This window comes from Scatophagus argus, chromosome 7 (assembly GCF_020382885.2).
Source record: "Scatophagus argus isolate fScaArg1 chromosome 7, fScaArg1.pri, whole genome shotgun sequence".
Classification (NCBI taxonomy): domain Eukaryota; kingdom Metazoa; phylum Chordata; class Actinopteri; family Scatophagidae; genus Scatophagus; species Scatophagus argus.
In genome coordinates this window covers 6,089,629-6,110,156 of record NC_058499.1, presented here as the reverse complement: position 1 = coordinate 6,110,156, position 20,528 = coordinate 6,089,629, and the positions used below count along the sequence as shown (strand labels likewise).

General features: G+C 41.9%; 1 protein-coding gene across 4 annotated transcripts in view; it reads left to right on the top strand.

Annotated features, from left to right (window-relative positions):
- Window positions 1-20,139, top strand: part of mon2 (MON2 homolog, regulator of endosome-to-Golgi trafficking) — a 31,796-nt gene extending 11,657 nt beyond the window's left edge. The window contains exons 6-36 of one of the 4 annotated variants that reach the window (XM_046393506.1): window positions 80-177; window positions 591-716; window positions 912-1,106; window positions 1,489-1,613; window positions 2,019-2,158; window positions 2,584-2,737; window positions 3,259-3,449; window positions 3,779-3,860; window positions 4,333-4,514; window positions 5,130-5,242; window positions 6,177-6,281; window positions 6,658-6,738; window positions 6,840-6,913; window positions 7,232-7,322; window positions 7,532-7,633; window positions 8,026-8,028; window positions 8,924-9,034; window positions 10,368-10,543; window positions 10,726-10,888; window positions 11,418-11,711; window positions 12,073-12,271; window positions 13,344-13,987; window positions 14,596-14,739; window positions 15,702-15,719; window positions 16,266-16,394; window positions 17,270-17,460; window positions 17,548-17,608; window positions 17,693-17,816; window positions 17,984-18,191; window positions 18,827-18,909; window positions 19,379-20,139. In XM_046393506.1, the coding sequence (XP_046249462.1) occupies window positions 80-177; window positions 591-716; window positions 912-1,106; window positions 1,489-1,613; window positions 2,019-2,158; window positions 2,584-2,737; window positions 3,259-3,449; window positions 3,779-3,860; window positions 4,333-4,514; window positions 5,130-5,242; window positions 6,177-6,281; window positions 6,658-6,738; window positions 6,840-6,913; window positions 7,232-7,322; window positions 7,532-7,633; window positions 8,026-8,028; window positions 8,924-9,034; window positions 10,368-10,543; window positions 10,726-10,888; window positions 11,418-11,711; window positions 12,073-12,271; window positions 13,344-13,987; window positions 14,596-14,739; window positions 15,702-15,719; window positions 16,266-16,394; window positions 17,270-17,460; window positions 17,548-17,608; window positions 17,693-17,816; window positions 17,984-18,191; window positions 18,827-18,909; window positions 19,379-19,542 (4,571 nt within the window). In that variant the 3' untranslated portion in view covers window positions 19,543-20,139. The remainder of the gene's footprint in view (window positions 1-79; window positions 178-590; window positions 717-911; window positions 1,107-1,488; window positions 1,614-2,018; window positions 2,159-2,583; window positions 2,738-3,258; window positions 3,450-3,778; window positions 3,861-4,332; window positions 4,515-5,129; window positions 5,243-6,176; window positions 6,282-6,657; window positions 6,739-6,839; window positions 6,914-7,231; window positions 7,323-7,531; window positions 7,634-8,025; window positions 8,029-8,923; window positions 9,035-10,367; window positions 10,544-10,725; window positions 10,889-11,417; window positions 11,712-12,072; window positions 12,272-13,343; window positions 13,988-14,595; window positions 14,740-15,701; window positions 15,720-16,265; window positions 16,395-17,269; window positions 17,461-17,547; window positions 17,609-17,692; window positions 17,817-17,983; window positions 18,192-18,826; window positions 18,910-19,378) is intronic. The other 3 variants (XM_046393507.1, XM_046393508.1, XM_046393509.1) reach the window with 3 other exon arrangements.
- The last annotated feature ends 389 nt before the right edge of the window (window positions 20,140-20,528 follow it).

Sequence of the window (20,528 nt, the reverse complement as noted above, 5' to 3'; positions counted from 1 at the left end):
AATATTGTGGTATACTGTGATGGACAAAAAAACTCTGAGTTGCTTAAATGCCTAAACTATAAATTATATTGCCCGCTAGGTATTGTGGAGCAGCCTCCTCCTGTCCAGGGAAACACCAACCGGCGGTCTGTTAGTACTCTGAGGCCCAGTGCAAAAGACGCATACATGCTCTTCCAGGTATGTCCACCAGGAGGCAGTAGCCTTCTTCACAGTTTCATGCCTTCTCTCCAATAGCTTCGAGTGAAACTTGTGGAACACGCTTGTTTTTAAACATACATCATGATTCACCATTTGTGGACCAGTGACAAGAAATCAAAACAGTCCCCACAACTGGAAATCACTGTAATTACCAAGCTCATAACCCAGAGTCTATGCTTGAAAATAAGTTCTTAACTGCTTTCATCTTTGCACTGAAGTGAAATTTGTGGTCTCAGTGGTCCATTGTCCCAACGTCTCCCGTCATCCCTCACCCACGCTGCACTTTGGTGTGATCCAGCAGAGCTCAGTGACTTTACTGTTTCAGTGCACGACGTGCTTGTGTTGTACATAACGCTCCATTGTTTGAAATGCTGTTGTGCATCTCCCTGCAGGACTTATGCCAGCTGGTGAATGCTGACGCCCCCTACTGGCTGGTGGGAATGACAGAGATGACCCGGACGTTTGGCCTGGAGCTGCTTGAGTCTGTCCTTAATGATTTTCCTGGCGTATTCCTACAGGTACATGCAGCCTTACAGGTTGGGTCTAAGTAGTAGTAGTACAGGCACTTTTGTATTGTTTTGTCCATCTCCTGTATATTTTATATTGTCTTAATATTACAGATTATGCAGCTCATTGCAGTGACATGAAAACTCTTTTGTGGTAGTGTGTCTTGGTATTACTGCAGCATTCCTCACTCTTTGTTTTCTACCCAGCACCAGGAGTTCAGCTTCCTGCTGAAGGAGCGGGTGTGTCCCCTCGTCATCAAGCTCTTCTCCCCCAACATTAAGTTCCGGCAGGGCAGCACCAGTGCCGCCTCACCAGCACCCGTGGAGAAACCTTATTTTCCCATCTGCATGAGGCTTCTGCGTGTGGTCTCAGTACTCATCAAACACTTTTACAGCTTACTGGTAAGGGACTGGTCTGCAGTAATGCTTGACTGGCCAGAACTGGTGGTTGGGAGTAAGGGATTTTCTCCAGCACATAGCTCATACACTTTGTTGATCTGGTCTGATTAGCATTGGATTAGTGTAGTGGTAGTTTTGTCTTAGTTCTGCTTCAGGTGTTAAATGAGCTTAATTGCATCTAAGTAATTAAGCGTTGCTGCTGTTTTTATGTAATGATAGTTGATCAGGTCTTTGAATGGAAATTTGTCTGTTGACCTGCTTCACCAAAACTCACTTACAGATTCAGGGATTTTGCCAGAGGCCAGGTTCCAGTTGCAGTACAAAGCCATCCAAACACCTGTCGCAGTCTTATGTGCGTGTGTGTGTGTGTGTGTTTGTTTTGCAGGTGACTGAGTGTGAGATCTTCTTGTCCCTGCTGGTGAAGTTTCTGGATGGGGAGAAGCCACAGTGGCTGAGAGCCGTGGCTGTGGAATCAGTCCACAGGCTGTGTGTGCAGCCACATTTGTTACGGTAGGCAACACTGAGCTCCACAAAACCAACCCGAATCTGAATCTCAAAACTTAAAAATGATATTTTTCCTGTTTTATTGGTAAATGAGCTCAGTATCTCACAACTCCTCTGTGTGAAAAAAGACTGGAGGTGTCTTGTTCCTTTTGTTGTGTTGTTAATCATTTCTTAATTACTCTTTAATTTAATCTTCTAATAGCTAAATGTGTCTATAATTGCTGATTTATGTAAAGTTAGCATGTTAGCAAGCCCACAGGTACCATGCACAGCTGAGGCTGAAGTCTGACAACATCAAGCTGACCCTGAGCCAGTTTTTCACAGCAGAGTTCTGTACTGTGTCATCACCTAAATGGTCAGTTTCTTCTTGTTGTTTCTTGCTGACCCTTTGTTTTCTTTTTCCTTTTTCAGTTCTTTCTGCCAGTCATACGACATGAAACAGCACTCCACTAAGGTATTCAGAGACATAGTCAACGCCCTGGGATCCTTCATCCAGTCCCTGTTCATCGTTCCCAACGCAGGAAACGCTGCTGCAGTTAGTGCACCTGCTGGTCAGTTCGCTGATTTTTAAGAGTAATCAAATTGTCATTTTGAGCTCTTGAAGACTTTTCTTATGCATTTGAAAGGCTATTAATTTTTTTCAACAATTGGGGTCCCCAGAGCTGTCAAAAAAGTCTGTGGATTTTCATTTCATGTGTCCATAAAATTCTGTGGATGTCAAAGATGTTTGTTCAAATGCACCTGAAATTCAGATGTAGATGAGAAGTTCATTGAGGTGCATTTGATAATGAAAATCTTGAACAAAAATCCTACTTTTAAAATCACACTTGATTGTACAAATACAAGTGGTCATGGATCATTACAGTTGTCATTATGTTTTTTTCTTGTTTTCAATCTTATGCTTATCTTCTTCCACTTTGTCTTCATGAGTCATTTTATCCACTCTTCCCCCACCACACTCTGAATTCCTGTCCAGGCGGCTCAGGTTCAGGCGCCCAGGGTGCAGCACAAGGCGGCCCAGGGACAGGAGGCATCAGCGGAAACCTGACCACCCAGGCAGCTTTTGAATACCGAGGTACCTGGATCCCCCTAATGACTGTTAGTGTCCAGGGCAGCGCCAAGGCCACATAGTAAGTACTGATACCCCACTGACTCTGACTACATTTGTCCATGTACACACATTTAAAACACACACCAAACTAGTGAACAGTTGTAGGGGTTACTGTCTCTGTGCTGTTAGGTGGTGTAAAAATAAGCTTGTAGCATCACTGTTAAGTTAGCTGTATCCTGCAAATGGCGAACAAAGATATTTTTTTATTATTAAACAACAGATGATCATGCTAAGGCAGATTTCAAAGTATCAACCCTGCATGACGAGTGAAAATGCTGTTGTCATTTGTCTTTGGTTTTTCTCTGGAAAGCAAGCGTTGAAATACAGAAATTACTTCAGTTACTCTTTATGTTATCAGATCTGTTGTTTACGATTATTGCTTTTACTTTTGGAGGCTGCATGGAGCTGACTTTCTTTCGTATGATTGAGATGATGATTGAGAGAGAACACATTCACTTGAATGGATGCACCTTGTGAAGTGTGATTTCACACACAGTAATCTCCATCTGATTTGCTGTGTCCCTGTCTTTCACCCTCCAGTCTAGAGATGCTGGATAAGGTGGAGCCCCCGTCCATCCCGGAGGGGTATGCCATGTCTGTGGCCTTCAGTGCTCTGCTGGACCTGGTACGAGGCATTACCTCTATGATTGAAAGAGAACTGGCCTCGGAAGAAGAGGAAGCTGCTGAGTTTAGGGAGGCTCATCCTGATCAGGAGTGGCAGGCACAGCCTGGTAAGATTAAATGGAGTGGTCACAGTCACATTAAATATAAAAAGATAAATAAGCTTGAAGAGTTGCAGTAAAGTGGAAGTAATATTTGTGCAAGCTGTACACTTAAGTTTGCGCTCTATGTGTTTTGCTAAATGATAGCCAAACCCATTAGGATTCTGGGTGGTAGCACGTCTATGACCCTTGGTGGCTAATATGGTGTCTTTGTGTCTGCTACCTTTCAAAGCAAGATATCAAAAATGATGGAATGTTTTCTTTTTTTCAAATACTGTGTAAACTGAAGTGAAGTCATTTCTGAATAAACCCCCAAATGCTTTATGTTGTTGTGACAGGAGCCCACCTGGTGTGGGAGGAAATGGTCGGTGCCTGCTGGTGTGGTCTACTGGCCGCCCTGTCTCTGCTGCTAGACGCCAGGTAGGTGGACTGCGCCTTTTCACAAACTACTTTTTGCAGTCAGCAGTCATGTTGGATGCGCAAAGAGGGAATGAATTAATTAAAGGTTAAAAACATGTTCAAATTGATTTCCTTTTGTAGTGCTTGAAAATGTCTGTAGCTGACAACGGGTAAACCTGGATCTTAACTGATTTCAGGCTATGTAGTTCAGGGGAAAAGGTCTTATAGGCTGCTTCATAGTGATTTTTTTTTCAGTGTTGCGCAATGGCATTGGATGACATTTTTTACAAGCCACTTGAATGTAAAGTACTTTTCAGGATTGGTGTAGATATTACCACTTACTAGTAGCAGTATGTATGTATGTATGCAGTATGTGCTAGCACATGGCCTAACAGTTTATTGCCACAGACAGCACAAGTAGATACTGTTAGATGTACTAGACTACACTCTTCACTTTGTCTGTCTTTTTCTCACTCCCATCCTGTCTCTTCAGCACCGATGAGACGGCCACAGAGAACATCCTAAAGGCAGAGCTGACCATGGCCTCGTTGTGTGGTCGCCTGGCCTTGGTGACCCCCCGTGATGCCTTCATCACAGCCATCTGCAAAGCTTCTCTCCCGCCGCACTACGCCCTAACTGTGCTGAGCAGCAACTCCGCCAACCTCTCCGGCAAAGGTATGGCACAAATACACCTGAAATACCTGCATAATACTGCAAAGCTTTTGGGACTGGGGTTGGTATGCGAGTTGAAATTTCTGCTTTAACGTAGGCATTACGAAATCCAAAACATAGCTGTGCCTCACGCAGCTTAAAGCCCGACCTGTTAACCCTGAGGATGCCCTCAGGTCATTTATATTTATCTTACACTAATGAGCACTTCTGTTCTCCCGTATGGTTAGAAGCACATGCTACAAAATTGAGCTTAACATGTAAACTGTTGGCCCTCCACCTGTCCCTATGGCCCTGCTCTTATTGCATTAATTTATAACTTTTCACCGTGGCTTCTAATTAGGAACACCAAGGAGAATGTAGACACGCACACACACCACGCAGCTGCTCTCAAACCAGCCGCTCAGACATTCATTATTTGCATATTAGCTTGTAGAGATAAAGTCGGCAAATTGGGTCTCATCTTGCGATGGATATTTGCTTTGGAGTTAATTAAGAAAGCTTTTCTTGCATGTCGTAAGCTTGTTACAAAACCTGTTTGTGTGTATTACGGAGTCTGATTGAAAGACTTGGTTCTTGTGTATGTGTGTTCGCTCATATGTCTGTGTGTATTTTCTACAGCCTACTCGATCCAGGGCCAGAGTGTGCAGATTATCAGCCCCTCCAGTGAATCTCATCAGCAGGTGGTGGCTGTCGGGCAGCCGCTCACCGCCCAGCCTCAGGGCACCGTGGTGGTAAAGACACGCTTGCACGCACAATTACAGAGAAGCTACGGTTACACTTGACATTTAATCATTTAATTCATGTAGCAGTTTTCCAAAAAAAAAGCTTGCAGCTTACAAGGATTTATAATCAAGAGACATTAAGCAAACAACAGTTTTCCAGAAAGCCAAGCTGTTGCTTTTTGGGGACCATAAATACACTCTAAAATAGAGCTTTAGTCCTGCCCCTCTAAGTCCAAGGCAAGACATAGCACACTTCACTCAGGACCAGAACCAAAAGAAATCTGAGTCAAGTCAGGAATCGAACTGAGCTCTAGACTAGTTCAAGACCAAAAAAATAAATAAATAAAGTCACCAGACAAATCTTGAACCATGATTTAACTACTATTAGGTATTTCAGAGTTATACAATGTAAAATGTAACAGCACCAACTGATGTTGATGCTGAAGTCTCTCTGAGCAGCAACAAAGCAACAAAGTGCAAAGCAAAGCCATTTCTTTGCCAAGTTGTCTGTGTTATTAATATGCATAATATGCACAACACCCCATTTATAATAACGCCCACATAAAAAAAACAGGCACAGTTTCTCTCTCAGTGCACCAGTCATGTGAAGGACAACTGTTATGAACATAGGCTGGTCAGTGTATCTAAATTTCCCTTGAGAACAATAACATAGGCAGTGACCTTGACCCTTCCAATGAATCATTATGCTGTAATTAGAATCATCCCCTTAGTAATAATAATGTTAACATGTTTTATTTTCTGGTCTTAGCTCTTACATTACTGTATGTGCGTGCATTTCCCTGCCTTTTTTTTTTTTACCGTGACTGCAATTATTGCATTTCATCTCATGATGTTTTTTTTAGAAAGACATAAAATATTGGAATTTTACTGACCAGCTAAATGAATGACGTTTTGTAATATAATTGTCTCTCCCTTTTGTCAGCTGACGGCCAAGAACATCCAGTGTATGCGCACCCTGTTGAACCTGGCACACTGCCATGGGGCCGTGCTGGGCACCTCCTGGCAGCTGGTACTGGCTACACTGCAGGTACTGCTACCACCTGGTACCACACGTATGCGCACACTCTTATCTAATCAAAGAGCAAAATAGGCAGACACTCTCTCTCGCACACACACACATACATTTCCTATTCTAATAAGGCAGAATTACATTTCTACATACGTAAATGAATATTTGCAAAAATGTGTTAATTTACCTGTTTTGAAAGTTTTTTTTCTTTTGATATGTAAAACTCACAGAATCGCCCAAGAGCTGATTTAGAATTTAAATCCAGTCTTTCTTATCTCATTTACATTTCTTGCTGGCATTGTCTACAAGTTTGTCAGTGTACATTTCTTGTCTAAATAACCATTTCAGTTGATGTAGATGTCCTCTCCTTTGACTTTTCCCTTTTCTCTCCCAGCACTTAGTGTGGATCCTGGGGTTGAAGCCAGGGGTGGGCGGTGCCCTGAAGCCTGGCAGGGCTGTGGAGGGGCCCAGTACAGTAAGTTTTGTAGGAACTGCGTTCAGCATGCATTTTCCTGTACGTTTTACTGTTTAAGGTGATGAGCTAACCGGCCATGTTTGTGTCATTAAACTAAACAGGTGCTGACCACAGCCGTGATGACAGACCTGCCCGTCATCTCCAACATCCTGTCGAGGCTGTTCGAGAGCTCCCAGTAAGGATAAGTCCATCATCTGTGAAAGCAAACGCACATTATAGAATCTCCCAATACTTCGCCTTATGCACTTAAATCATCCAGTAGTAGATGAAAGCCTTTGTCGTTTGCTAAAGAGTTTTAGACTGAATCTATGATAAAATTTCATGTTTGAATTTTTGTTTGGAAAGAGAAATAAATATTAGTTCAGCTGACTAATAGGATAGTCAAAGATAACATAGATGCTCCTATGAAGAGCAGTGGCTTGTAACTATTCATGCTATGCAAAAAATGCATATATTATATATAATGTGCAATATGTATTTATGTGTGATCAAGGTACCTGGATGACGTCTCCCTGCATCACCTGATCAACGCTCTCTGTTCACTCTCCCTGGAAGCCATGGAAATGGCTTATGGAAACAATAAGGTAAAGACATTCTGTGTTTTAGTACAAGGTGAAACTTAGTTCACTGAAGAGGGATATGTCAGAAGTAACATAAGAGTAACACTTCTTTATACAATTTTTTCAGGAATTCGATTGGTCTTCCTTGTCTGTCAAAGATGACCGTACTTATACATTTGATTAGCAGGGTATTCATTATTTATACATGTTATATTTCCTTGTCTTGGTTTCAGGAGCCATCTCTGTTTGCTGTAGCCAAGCTGCTGGAGACTGGCCTCGTCAACATGGATCGTATAGAGATCCTGTGGAGACCCTTAACTGGACACTTGTTGGAGGTAATATCTGTTTAGAGCTACGTGGGTGTAGTTAAAGAACTGAAGCACCGCATTTCATTCAAACTCGGTGAAAAATGAGAAGAATTTTATAAATGTGGTATCATTTTGTTGACTAAAGTCATACAGTAATATCAATAATAATAAAAGTGTACAGCGATTGGACCTAGACAGAAATGCACACACATATGTAGCAGTTTGGATCACGTGTGTTAAATACAATATACAGTAGTCAACTTCAGCTAATTTTATATTGCACTCTGTAGTTATTGGCACACATGTCCCTGTATCTGTTAAGAGGATTCTGGCTTTATATGAGTGTAAAGGTGTGTGTTGAGAGATCACATTTTCTTTATCTATCTCCCCTCTCTTTTGCACTCCTGTCTGTTTTGCAGAAGGTAAGCTCAGACCCTCTCCTCCATGATCATGGCTCTTCCATCTCTGTCTTTCTTCCCCCAGTCTGTTCTCCCTCCCTCTCAGTCTGGCGTCAACGTGTTGGAGCTGAGAGGTCGCTGTGTCAAAAAACAAAAAAACAGAAAAAAACAAGACTTTCCAAATCCAAAATGTGTCCATGTGCTTCGCTACCACTGTTTGACCTTACATTCTTCTGTGCAGTTTGCAATGTGAAGCTCTGATTTGTCACAGAGGCAGAATCTGATGCTGCACTCGCCAAGTGAACTTTATGCTTGGATAAAATGCTGCTTATCTTTCTTTGCAGGCTTATCCAAATTCAAATTCAGTGTTTTTATTTCTGTAAGGATATGACATCACCTTTATCACATCCTTATTCACAGATGCACATTGTATTTAAGATTAAATTTGAGGCATTAATGATCATGCAGGGCTATGGAATCCAAATTATTGAATAGATACACATGGACCATTTGGTTCTACAATAGTGTATCCTCTTAGTAGTCTCTCTGTATGCCTGTAAGAAGTGCAAGGTTTGCTCTTTTAATTCTAAAGCCTGACACCATACTGACCACACTGACAAACTGCCTTGTAGACCAAAGATGATTAATTTGCAAACAGATGAGCTTAAAATCAGACATTTCAAGTCAGTTTTATACTACACAGGTGTCCTTTAGTCCGCTGAGCCCGGCCTCTCCATGTGTATCTACATTAGCTTTCATGATCACGGGGGATCTCAGTCTCTGTTACACACTCTGTGGTTTGTTTCACCCTCTTGTTTCACACCCACCTGCTGTGAACACTTCTCTGAATGGCCTCTGCAGATCTGTCGCCGTGCGGACATGTCTGCATTTGTGTATCTATGTGATGTGTCCTGTGCAGGTCTGCCAGCATCCAAACTCCAGGATGAGGGAGTGGGGGGCAGAGGCGTTGACGGCGCTTATCAAGGCTGGCCTGGGCTTCAAACACGACCCTCCACTGGCCCAGAATCAGGTAATGAAAACCACCTGCGACTCACAAAAAACATAAAAGCAAAAATCTGGACAAGGAAGTTATTTGCATTAAAATATGAAACAATGTGGAGCACAAGCTAAGCCAAAAACTCTTTTTCAATTTCATTTCAATTTATTTATTTATATAGCACCTTATACAATCAAAATTGTCTCTAGATGCTTTACAGAGACCCAGAGCCTGAACCCCCGAGCAAGCAGACAGTGACAAGGAAAAACTCCCTTTTTCACTGTCACTTTTTTGCTCTTAGCCCTTCTCATATGAACATTGCATTTTTATAGAAAGATGTATTATTTTTCCTCTCTGGGTTTCACTCCTTAAACTGTGTTATTTGTAATGCTGACATTTGAGAAATCTCCTCCACTGTTGCAGTGTATGTCAAGATAAATAAGAGTCTATGCCAAATGGTTAAAATGTGGAAAACAGAAATGTCATACTCACTTTCTATTGTCACTCACTGAAACAGAGTCTGTGACCTTCACCTCAGTGTGACAGATAAAGGGAATGACACTAAGCTTATCTAAAAGAGGGCAGAAGAATTGTGTGGTGAAAAGAAGCGCACAGAGCCATGCAAATGATGGTCATTCTGTAGAAACACACAACACAATCATTTCTTCAAGGCCCTCTTTTGCAATATGGCCAAGCTTTCACAACTGCACGTAGATATGTGAAAATACTGTAATTTTAAATGTAGTGACTTTTAAGGACCAACATGCCTGTTCTGTTTTCCATATATTAAAATGCATTTCATCTGCTACACTTCCACATTTTGACAGCCATAACAGTGATTTAAGTGTCCGCATTCAGTATGTTGTCCCAGTCACTCATAGAGATTTTTCCTTTAATTCATACTGCTTTGTACCATGTGTCACTCAGACAGCTAGGCATTTTCGTGGTTTGATTGTGTTAGAACAAATCAAGAAAAAAGATAGCTATGATTCACATTTAGCTGTAGAACCACAAAAATATCTGCCCTGATTTTACTAGGACTTGGAAACTTGCTAACTCTGTAATCACTTGAAGGAACTGTCCAGGGCAAAGTCAGTACAACCGTTAACTTCAAGGGTTTAGATTGATTTGGATAACATTTGCACTCAAGTTTTCACCTGCCCATATGTCTTCCTCTAGTGGTTGTAATAAAAGACTTAAAGATTACCTTGGGATGCATTAACCAAATTAAACTATTTTAAATGGCTATATTAATTTTATATGTAGGCTGTGCGGTGCTGTAATAATATAATTAAAGGTAAGAACTGAAGCTTTTCAGATAATCAGTTAAGAAATCAGTTGCCATCTCCCTCTTTGAATTCCCAAGCGGCTGCAGCTTCTGTTGCTGAACCCCCTGAAGGAGTTGTCCAACGTGCTGCATGCAGACATCAGGCAGAAACAGCTAGAGAGTGTTCTGCAGATCTTACAGAGCCAAGGAGACAGCCTGGGGCCCGGCTGGCCCCTTGTCCTGGGTGTCATAGGAGCCATCCGCAATGATCAAGGGTAAGAACACAAGGGGCGTGGAGAGGGTGCGCAAAGCAGATGGGGCTTTACTTGAAGTAGTTGTTATTTAGTTCTAAATGCAAATATTTTTTATTCGTGAGAGCCACCTTTAATTTCCGCTTTAACTACGGTTATGTTGCAAGTAATAAGGAAAGCGTGCCGTGTGTCCTGTTTCCCTCCAGCGAGTCGTTGATCCGAACAGCCTTCCAGTGCCTGCAGTTGGTGGTAACAGACTTCCTGCCCACTATGCCTTGCACGTGCCTCCAGATCGTAGTGGATGTAGCCGGTAGCTTCGGCCTGCAGAACCAGGAGCTCAACATCAGCCTCACCTCCATTGGCCTACTGGTGAGATAACAGATGTCTTCTATTATGGTTTTATTCTCAGTCACACATGCAGGATTTCTGGTTGATTCAATGAGCTGCAAAGATTCTCAACTCAACTCGACTCCTCTCCTGGGCTTTGAGAGGCCACCAACAGAATAATGTAGTGCAACTCAGGAATTCCCAGGTGTTAATGTGTAAATAACATGGTGAACCGGGGCAATGCTAACAGAGAATTTGGTAATATAAAATTTAGAGTTGTTGGAGAGTAGCAAAGCTGACACTTTTCAAGTGGTTTTGTAGTAATTCCTTTTGCATTAGCTTACCTAATTAATAGCATTCAGCCACTCTGCTGACATTTCATAGATACTTCACACAGCATTTAAGACATGTGAAACCCAGTATTGATCTGTGTTCTGTAGGATTATTTCTCTTGGAGTGTGGCAGTTCCTGCGAGATTACTTTATGGTAATAAGATAGCAAAACTGCCCAAAGCATTTTCCCAGCCTTCCTGTCCAATTTATGGCCCCGCTCTCCCCTTCTGTACCCACAGTGGAACATTTCAGACTACTTTTTCCAAAGGGGAGAAGCCATCACACAGGAGTTGGAGAGGGAGGAGGAAGCTCTGCAGAAGCAGGCCCAGGAGAAAGGAGAGACCCTGAACAGGCCTTTCCACCCCGCCCCTCCCTTTGATTGCCTGTGGCTGTGCCTCTATGCCAAGCTGGGCGAGCTGTGTGTCGACCCACGGCCCGCTGTGCGTAAAAGCGCTGGGCAGACATTGTTTTCCACCATTGCTGCCCACGGGACCCTGCTGCAGCAGCCGACGTGGCATATCGTGGTCTGGAAGGTAGCATGCAAGAATTTGTCATTTTCATGTGATCTAGTTATAGTCAATATTATTTGTACAGACTGAACTTACATACAGTTAAAATGAAGAAATTCATTCTGGAAAACAAATATCAATCCAATATATGTGTTATTCTTCTCAGATTTTCTACAAGATATCTAAATATCAGAGCTCACTTAATTTGTATGATTGCTTTAGATCTATGTTTGTAACCATTATCTAATTATAAATGATTGAAGATGTAAGGATAAAGATAAAAACAGCTCTGAATAGGCTGCTGTTCCGTTCTCGGCAGAATGCACTGGTGTGCACTTTGTTGCAGAAATTGCTGCTGCTTGAACTATGTTGGTGTCACCTCTAGGTGCTGTTCCACCTGCTCGACTGTGTGAGGACATCATCCACCACAGCGGACAAGGAGAAGATTGAGTCTGGAGGCGGGAACATCCTCATCCACCACTCTCGCGACACCGCTGAAAAACAGTGGGCGGAGACGTGGGTGCTGACACTAGCCGGGGTGGCACGCATTTTCAACACGAGGCGGTACCTCCTCCAGCAGTTAGGTAAGCCATTGCATAGTCTACTCTGATAATTAATCACTGTGACGCTGATGATGCTTGTTGTACACAATGTAGACTGTGACACAGTGCTGCGGTTTAAAACAGCTGCCACAGAATTGTAAACAATAAAAATTACACATTGAAATGTATTCATAAATCTGTGCCAAGTGTAGCAAAGGTCCAGAAACAGCCCAGCTGTAACTGCTATATTACCACATATTAAGTCGTGTTAAGCCCCATGCAGCAGGATTAATATTCCAGGGAGATATGAATGATAAAACATGAGCTCCTCATTAACTACACTCATCCCTCTGAACATTTTAGCCAGTGCCAAAATACAAGAGGTGACTCATAATATACAACACATTCCCTGCCTACTACACATAAAATTACTTAGGGGATGGCTGCTCTTCCTACACACACCCGGGACAAAAAAAAATAACTGTTGCTGGCAAAGTAATATCACAGTATAGGGATGATTGTATGTCATTGAAAACAGCCTCATGTTCATATTGACCAAATCTATTAAAGGGACAGTTTACCCCAAAGTTAAAAATACAGATTTTTTTTCTTCTTACCTGTGCTGTTTATCTATCTATATTGTTTTAGTGAGAGTTGCTGAGTTTTGGAGATATTTTCTGTAGAGATATCTGCCTTCTCCTGAGTATAATGGAACTAGATTGCAGTAGAAAAGAAAAGAAAAACTCTACAGCAGTGTCACTTCTGGAAATTGTGAGCCGGTATTCCAGACAATCCATAGACCTTGTTGTTAGCTGGATTAGTTGGTAAGTTTCTGATCCATGAGATCTCCAAAAGTGCTAAAGGTAAAGGGAAAAATATGCGTTTTTGGTGGGGTGTGAAATGTCCCTTCAAAAAGAAGCAGCATTTGTGACTGATAAACCTGCTGATCTGGCTTCAGTTCTCACTATGTGGCCTCTTTGAACTCTGTTAGTGTCCTGAGGTTGGTTTGAAACCTCACATAATGTGCCAGTTGTCGCACTTTATTTACAGTTGTGCACATGCCGCTTTAAAGGGCATTCTCACACTTTTCCATCATTTTGCTGCGTTTCTGCAGGTGATTTCTTCGAGGCCTGGGAGGTGTTGCTGAACCACATTCAGTCAGCTGCTCTCAGCAAGAACAACGAGGTCTCGTTGGCTGCCCTCAAGAGCTTTCAAGAGATCCTACAGATTGTTACACCTGTGAAAGACTCAGACAAAGCAGGTGATGCATTTGCTGCTATGGGCGTCCCCCCAGTGCTCATTGACCCCCTCTCAGCGTGCGGTCCTGGCAGACCCCTGGTGCGTTCAGATTCACTAGTGGAGCGGCTGACGCGATACAATGGTGCTGAGCTTCAGGCCCCTCCCCCAGGGGAGGAGTCAGCCTTAGAAGACTCAGCATTGTGGTGGTCGGCGTGGAACACGTGGTATCGAACTGGAACAGACAGCACGAGGCCGCCTAGTGGCCCGACAGAGAAGCTCTCGTTCATCCCCAGTCAGCCCTTCCTCACAGCATTGATCCAGATTTTCCCAGCACTCTACCAGCACATAAAAGCCAACTTCAGTATGGAGGATCTGAGGAAGCTGGGGGTCATCCTCCATGGGGCCGTGTCCGTGCCTATCAGCAGCGATGCATCGCCCTTCATCCTCCCGTCCTACACCGAGGCAGTGCTCACCAGCCTTCAGGAAGCTGTGCTCACCTCTCTGGATGTTCTGCAGAAGGTGGGAAAAGGAAATGTGTTTAAACATGAGAACCAACGAGGCTTTAGGCATGTTAACCATGTGCTGTACAAAATAGTAGCAAAACAAGCCGAGCCCAGCGGGAGTTGGGGTCACGCTGACTTATGAAACACAAACTATGTAAGGGTCCAAAAATTGTTCATCAGATAATATAAAACAGAGAAAAGTAGCGAATCCTCTTGTTTGAGAAGGTGAAATCAGTTAACCAGCAAATGTTTTGCTTTGTGAAATGATAGATTATCAAAGTAATTATCATCAAAAATTTGTTGTTGGTCAGTTTTTTGTACTGGCTCAATGTGACTCAAATTAGTCATTTCAGCAGTTGGTAGGTCCTAGTTGGTACATAAATATATGATTGTGGCAAAATATTTCCTTGTACTTTTAACTGATGCCTTGACTTGATATGGCAACTCCAGTCAACCCTGCCATGAATACTGTCTCTGAGAAATGGACCCTTGTTCCCTGATGACCAAAAGTTATTTCTTGCCATCCTGTGTCGGAAACAGTGTGTCAGTCTGCTAAATTATGCAATATGCAGTCCCGTGGTGGATGTCAGCAGTGTTTGTTCCTCCATTCCCTCCCTGCTGCAGGCCATCTGTGTGGGCCCGGAGAACCTGCAGGTCATGTACCCAGCCATCTTTGAACAGCTGCTACTCTTTGTGGAGTTCTCCTGCAAGCCTCCTCAGTACGGCAGAATGGAAACCAAACACGTGGCCAATGCCAAATACAACCAGGTATGTTGAAGTGACCATAAAACTGGTTGGTTTTCAATTGCAGCATTTTTTTTGTTTTGTTTTAATGTTTGTTTCATTAAAATGTTGTATGGCGTACACTGTTTCTCATCACTCTTATCTCTTCAGCCATTCTGAACAAGGCCAGCCCTCTTTTTTGATGTTCATGAAGCACATGCCCTCCCTCAGTGTAGTCCTTCTTATTGTGACCCATTGTGACCCAGCAGACTGACATGTTCCTCTAGACCCCCATTAGTGGCCCCAGGCTATTTTTCCTCATATTCTCTTCCTCATTCTTCATTTTGCTGGCAGCATGCCAGAGAAACGTTTGACTGCTTTTCTGTTAAAACAGTTCAATTCACTTTACAAAGGAATTTGGTGATCTTGAGTAAGATTACTTCATTTATAAAACCACAAATAAATAATTGCATCTCAAGAATAGGAGAGTCTTTTTACAATGTGATTTTGATAAATTCCAGTATTGCTATGCCCTCAGGTGAATGGTGAATGTTGCCCTGCTCTAACACTGGCATGCTAGTAGTCATGCTAAAAAGTGTGGTTTATTTCACCCACTTGCGCGACACACTTCATGTCTCAGATGCTGACTGTCAGGCTGTTAGTCCTGCATGTGGGGTCCAGACTCAGCCCTGTCCTGCACAGTTCTGTTGATCTGAATCTGTTTAAATTGTTTAAGTAAGAGGATCAAACAAAATCCCAACCCAGACAAACAGATCTTATGGGTGGTCTTTATTGCCTCATTGGCTTTTATCCAGTGTTGTCAGATTGCCTCAAATGTTGCTGGTACTAGGAGTGCGTGTTTTTTTATTTTCCTTAAATCAGGCCTAGTTACTGAAATTCATTTAACCAATAGCAACACTGCAAATTTGACAGAACTTAAACACCAATGTAACTGCAATCTTTTCTCATTCTGTTTCTTGGGACTACTCACTGGATAACAATTTTAGATCCAGCTGTTTGCGCCGGTGAGTTCTGTCATCTCTTTCAGACCCCCCTCTGTAGTTTTACTAAGATGTACTGAATGGTGACGTCCTGCCCTCTGCGGTAGATGAGATATCACACCGCATGGGAGGCTCTCATGTCTCATCTGCATCTTTCACTCACTCCATGCTCCCTCTTCTGCCTGCCACTAACTTGTGGTTATCTGTGTGCACAGTCGCTGTGCAGTTCCATTTTCAGTTGATATTGCGTTTTTGGTGCTGTTCATATGCACACGTGTTTTTCTGTTTATATTTCTTAAAGACACACTTTGTGGCATCATGTTATTTGTTTGGCGGTAACATTTCAGCTGTGATAATCATACAAGCCTAACAAAACTTAAAGCAGCCTAACAGTTGCTGTAACTTCAAAATAAATGTGTGTTACTTGTGTACTTATGCAAAGTGTGCCTTTAAAAACTGCTTTCAATGTGGATCTGCCAATAAAGTAGGGAGTAAGTTTTTCAAATTTGTTGACTAATGTCCACACCTGTTTTTTTTTTTTTCTCTTGTTAAATGTTCTTGTCCCCTCAGGCGGAATGGGTTGCCTTAAACTATGTTCCCTTTGCTGAGCGCTCCTTGGAGGTGGTGGTGGACCTGTACCATAAAACAGCATGCCACAAAGCTGTCATCAATGAGAAAGTTCTGCAGAACATCGTCAAGGTATTTTTACCACGATTGGGTGTGACAGTCAAGACCAACAACAACAACAAAGAAACATTTTGATAAAATGAATCTTGAAAGAAATGTTACAAATGTTAAAGCACTTCCCACTACTCCCAAAAGTATTGGAACAGTTGCTTCAATACTCCAATCGATACATTTGAAACAGGTGTGAAGAGAATTATCACTGAACTCTGCGGATCTCCTCAGCATTTCTGAGCCTTTTAGCATCTTTTAACTCAGTGCTTTGGCTTTACAGCCTACGACTTTACTCATCCTTTCTGACATTATAGTATTTATCTCTTATCTTACATGTACCAGACGTCAAGTTCTGTATGCGGTCTGTAGAAAAACAAAAGATTTTGTTACTGCATGCAAGTTATTAAAAGGCTTAACTTTGTAATGCTCATTTTTTTCCATTTCTGACACCTGTGTTTCACTGCTCTTTTCTCACAGTGTGTTCATAAAAAACCTCAAACTGAAGAGGGTTAATTTGCCAAGGAACTATTAAGAAGGTTCCCCATGCGCAAATCTGGCCCCCACCCTTTTTTGTCTCCAAAACAAGAAGACGATACTTGTAAAATCTCAGCTTTGGGGAACCCAGATGTTCTCTGAAAAGAGGACTTTGTCATGAGGATGATGTAATACTTTTTTCTGGTTTTGTCACATGAAACTTGAATAGGACCTCTACTGGTGCAAACAAGTCTTGTTAATGTTAAGAAAAAAAAATATATCTGTCCACATTTCAGTCCAGAAGGGAAGAAGAAGGTGAAAGTCTTTTGGGATACTCCGTTTAGTTTTATGGATTTCATCTTGAAGCCTCTTGATCTGTTGACATCGCTGTCTCTTCCTTTCTTCTTCCCTTCGCCCTCCAGACTTTAAGAATGCCCTTGGGTTTGAAGTATGCCTGTCCATCAGAGAGCACGTGGAAGCTGGCTGTCTCGTCTCTGCTGAAGGTGTTGTCTATAGGACTGCCCGTAGCACGCCAGCATGCCTCATCTGGGAAGTTCGACACTATGTGGCCAGAGCTGGCCAATGCCTTTGAAGACTTTCTTTTTACCAAAAGGTACAGGCAGTCTTGAAATTACATTATGTACGATCTTGAAGCTCTGAGTAGCAAGCTAATTGTTTTGTTTTGTTTTTTCCTTTATAGCACACCTCCAGATAACCTGTCCATCCAGGAATTTCAGAAGAATGAAGCCATTGATGTAGAGGTAAATACTTCCTGCTAGTGTCCAGTATGTCAACAGGATGTTTGTGAGGTAGTCCACATCAACAACCTGTCTTCTTCATTTTAGGTGGTCCAGCTCATCAGCACGGAGATTTTACCATTTGCCAATTTCATCCCCAAAGACTTTGTTGGCCAGATCATGGCTATGCTCAATAGAGGCTCCATTCACTCCCAATCTCCCTCATTCACTGGTAAGATGCAACTTTTGCGGCTAAAAAAAATTTGACTTCACCTGCGTTGTTTACTTGCATTTCTGGCACTTTTGGGACAAAATGATGGCCAAGTGCTGGACTCATGGTGTAACCAATAAGTCTTTGACTGGCATCAACAAAATAATCTGATGGTTTTCTCTTGACAGAGGCAGAGATCGATGTGCGCATGAGGGAGGAATTTTCGAAGGTGTGTTTCGAGACACTGCTGCAGTTTTCCTTTAGCAACAAGGTGTCCACCCCGCAGGAGGGCTACATCTCTCGCATGGCGCTCTCTGTGCTCCTCAAAAGATCCCAGGATGTTCTCCGACGCTACGTGGAAGATGAGAGGTTGAGCGGACGCTGCCCCCTGCCCAGGTACACCCAACTGTGCACCTAATAATAAAAACATTTTGGACAGTTGTCCCCATGAAAAACTCCCAGCGCCCCCAAACACTAGTGTTTGTTAAAGACATCATTCTACATTTGATGGTGGCATTTTATATCCAGCAGGCCAACTTCAAAATAAATCAGTAATGTTCTTTTAAAGCACTTTTCTGGCTGTTATAGCTGTTATTTATCACATTTGGTCAGATACCAAATTGGCGACACCTTGAAACTGTGGTGATTGTATAGATCTTTCTGTGCTGCAGGGTCAGCAGTCAGATTTATTGGCCAAGCATGTGAACACATATGGGAATTTGACTCTGTTTTTGTTATTCTTTCCACAAAGTGTTGATATTCAAACATTTAGAGCAAGAAAATAAGTCTTATAGGGACAAATTTTAGAACATTGTGTCAGTTCTTTGAGTTCGATTTTTTTTGTATTATCATTAACTTATATAGTTACTTATTTTTATTTACTCAAAATTTGTTAATTACTTTCTGTGTCAGCTCATTTGTTGTTTAATTGTCACCAATTCTGTTTTGTATGTAGACAGATTTATCATTTTACATTTGAGACTTTATGTCCTGTATGTCTTTGTATCTAATCAAGTTCTTTTTCATTTCAGGCAACAAGTGACAGAGATTATCTTTGTCTTGAAAGCGATCAGCACTTTGATGGATTCGCTTAAAAAGACACAGCCAGAAAATGGTGAGTAACAAACTGTGTCAAAAATTGAATAGACCTTAGAAAGCGGTGACACGGTGAAAAAAAATCTTTAAAAACACAGTAATGCCCAAGTTATCTATCGTCTGTTCATTTCCGATAAATATGTCAGAGTACAGTTGGGACCATTTTTCAAATGAGTTTTATCTCCAGTCTGCGTAGAACTGTTTATGTTTCCAGCAAGGTCAATTACAAGAAATGATTTTCTTTTTTTTTTTTTTGACCGCAATGGATTGAAATGAGACGTTCTAAAATTACGTTTTTGAAATGCCCTTCAAGATGTTGGCATTACAAAACTCATTTTCCATCCGCCTGTGGGAATTGTATCAAGCAAATGATTTCTTTGATTGCCTTCTATCACAATTCATATTCTCTTCTTCCTCTCCCTCCCATCCCCACTTTTCCTTTGTATCCCCCCCCCTCTTGTTCTGATTCTTTTGTTTACTGCCTGCAGTGGATGGCAATACATGGGCTCAAGTGATTGCCCTGTACCCCACATTGGTAGAATGCATTACATGCTCCTCATCTGAGGTGAGCTCAGCCCTGAAAGAAGCCCTTGGGCCCTTCAAAGACTTTATGCAGCCACCCGTCTCCAGAGTCCAGAACGGAGAGTCCTGACCAGGCTTGTTCTCAGCTCCTTTTTATAATGAAAAAAAATCTTGAATGTGTCTTCTTGACCCACGTGCTTTATAAGTGCACGGCCATGAACTCTACGTGAGCGCGATCTATGGTGACATGAAGCAACCCACGGTGAACAGAGATCCGAGGCCAGCTCGGACCACGTCAGTAATCTTGACCTTCATACGCATCATCATAAGCTTCTCATGTGAGCTGATAACGCCTCTCTGCCCCCTCCATTCTCATACAGACTGGCTACACTCTTGTGTTAACTACAGAGATTTAAAAAAAAAATAAAAAAATCGCAGTGTTGCCTCTGGATTAAGTTTGTTTTATTCTCCTGATGAGCCAGAGTCGATGTACAGTGTGTGGTGATAGTGTTGATGATGTAAAAACACCAACAACAACAACAACAAAAAAAAACCTGGGGCTTTATTGATCTTAAAAATGAAGACTTAGACTTTTGCAACATTTTCAACAGTGAGGATTTTATGCAAGAAAACAAATCTTACTGTAACATTCCATGTCATCTTTAGCCAGCCATCTGAGAAGGGATGTACTTGTCTGTATAAAATAAATGGGACAATTCTACAATCACCTGTGTGCTGTAAGTCTGCTCAGTTACAATGTATGTTAAGGTATTTTGAAAGAATCTGTGTATTAATATCAACTCCTTTTTGTCAAAACATGCCATCAGACAATGTTGTCTCATGAAAGAAGACTCAGGTAAACAGGTCCTATTGCTGCATTATTATTCTTATCCTGCAACATTCCCATTTATTTATAAACAATATTTGAATAGTGCTCATACATAAAAATTATTTCAATATTATATGGGTTTAGATGTCATCACAGCATAGGCATAAAATGATCATAGTTCGTCAAGGTGGTCTTGGCTCAGATTTGTTGTGATTCACTAACAGTTATTCTGTTTTATATTTTTTTCATCTTTACATTTTCCATCTTATTTTTTATACAGTGTGCAT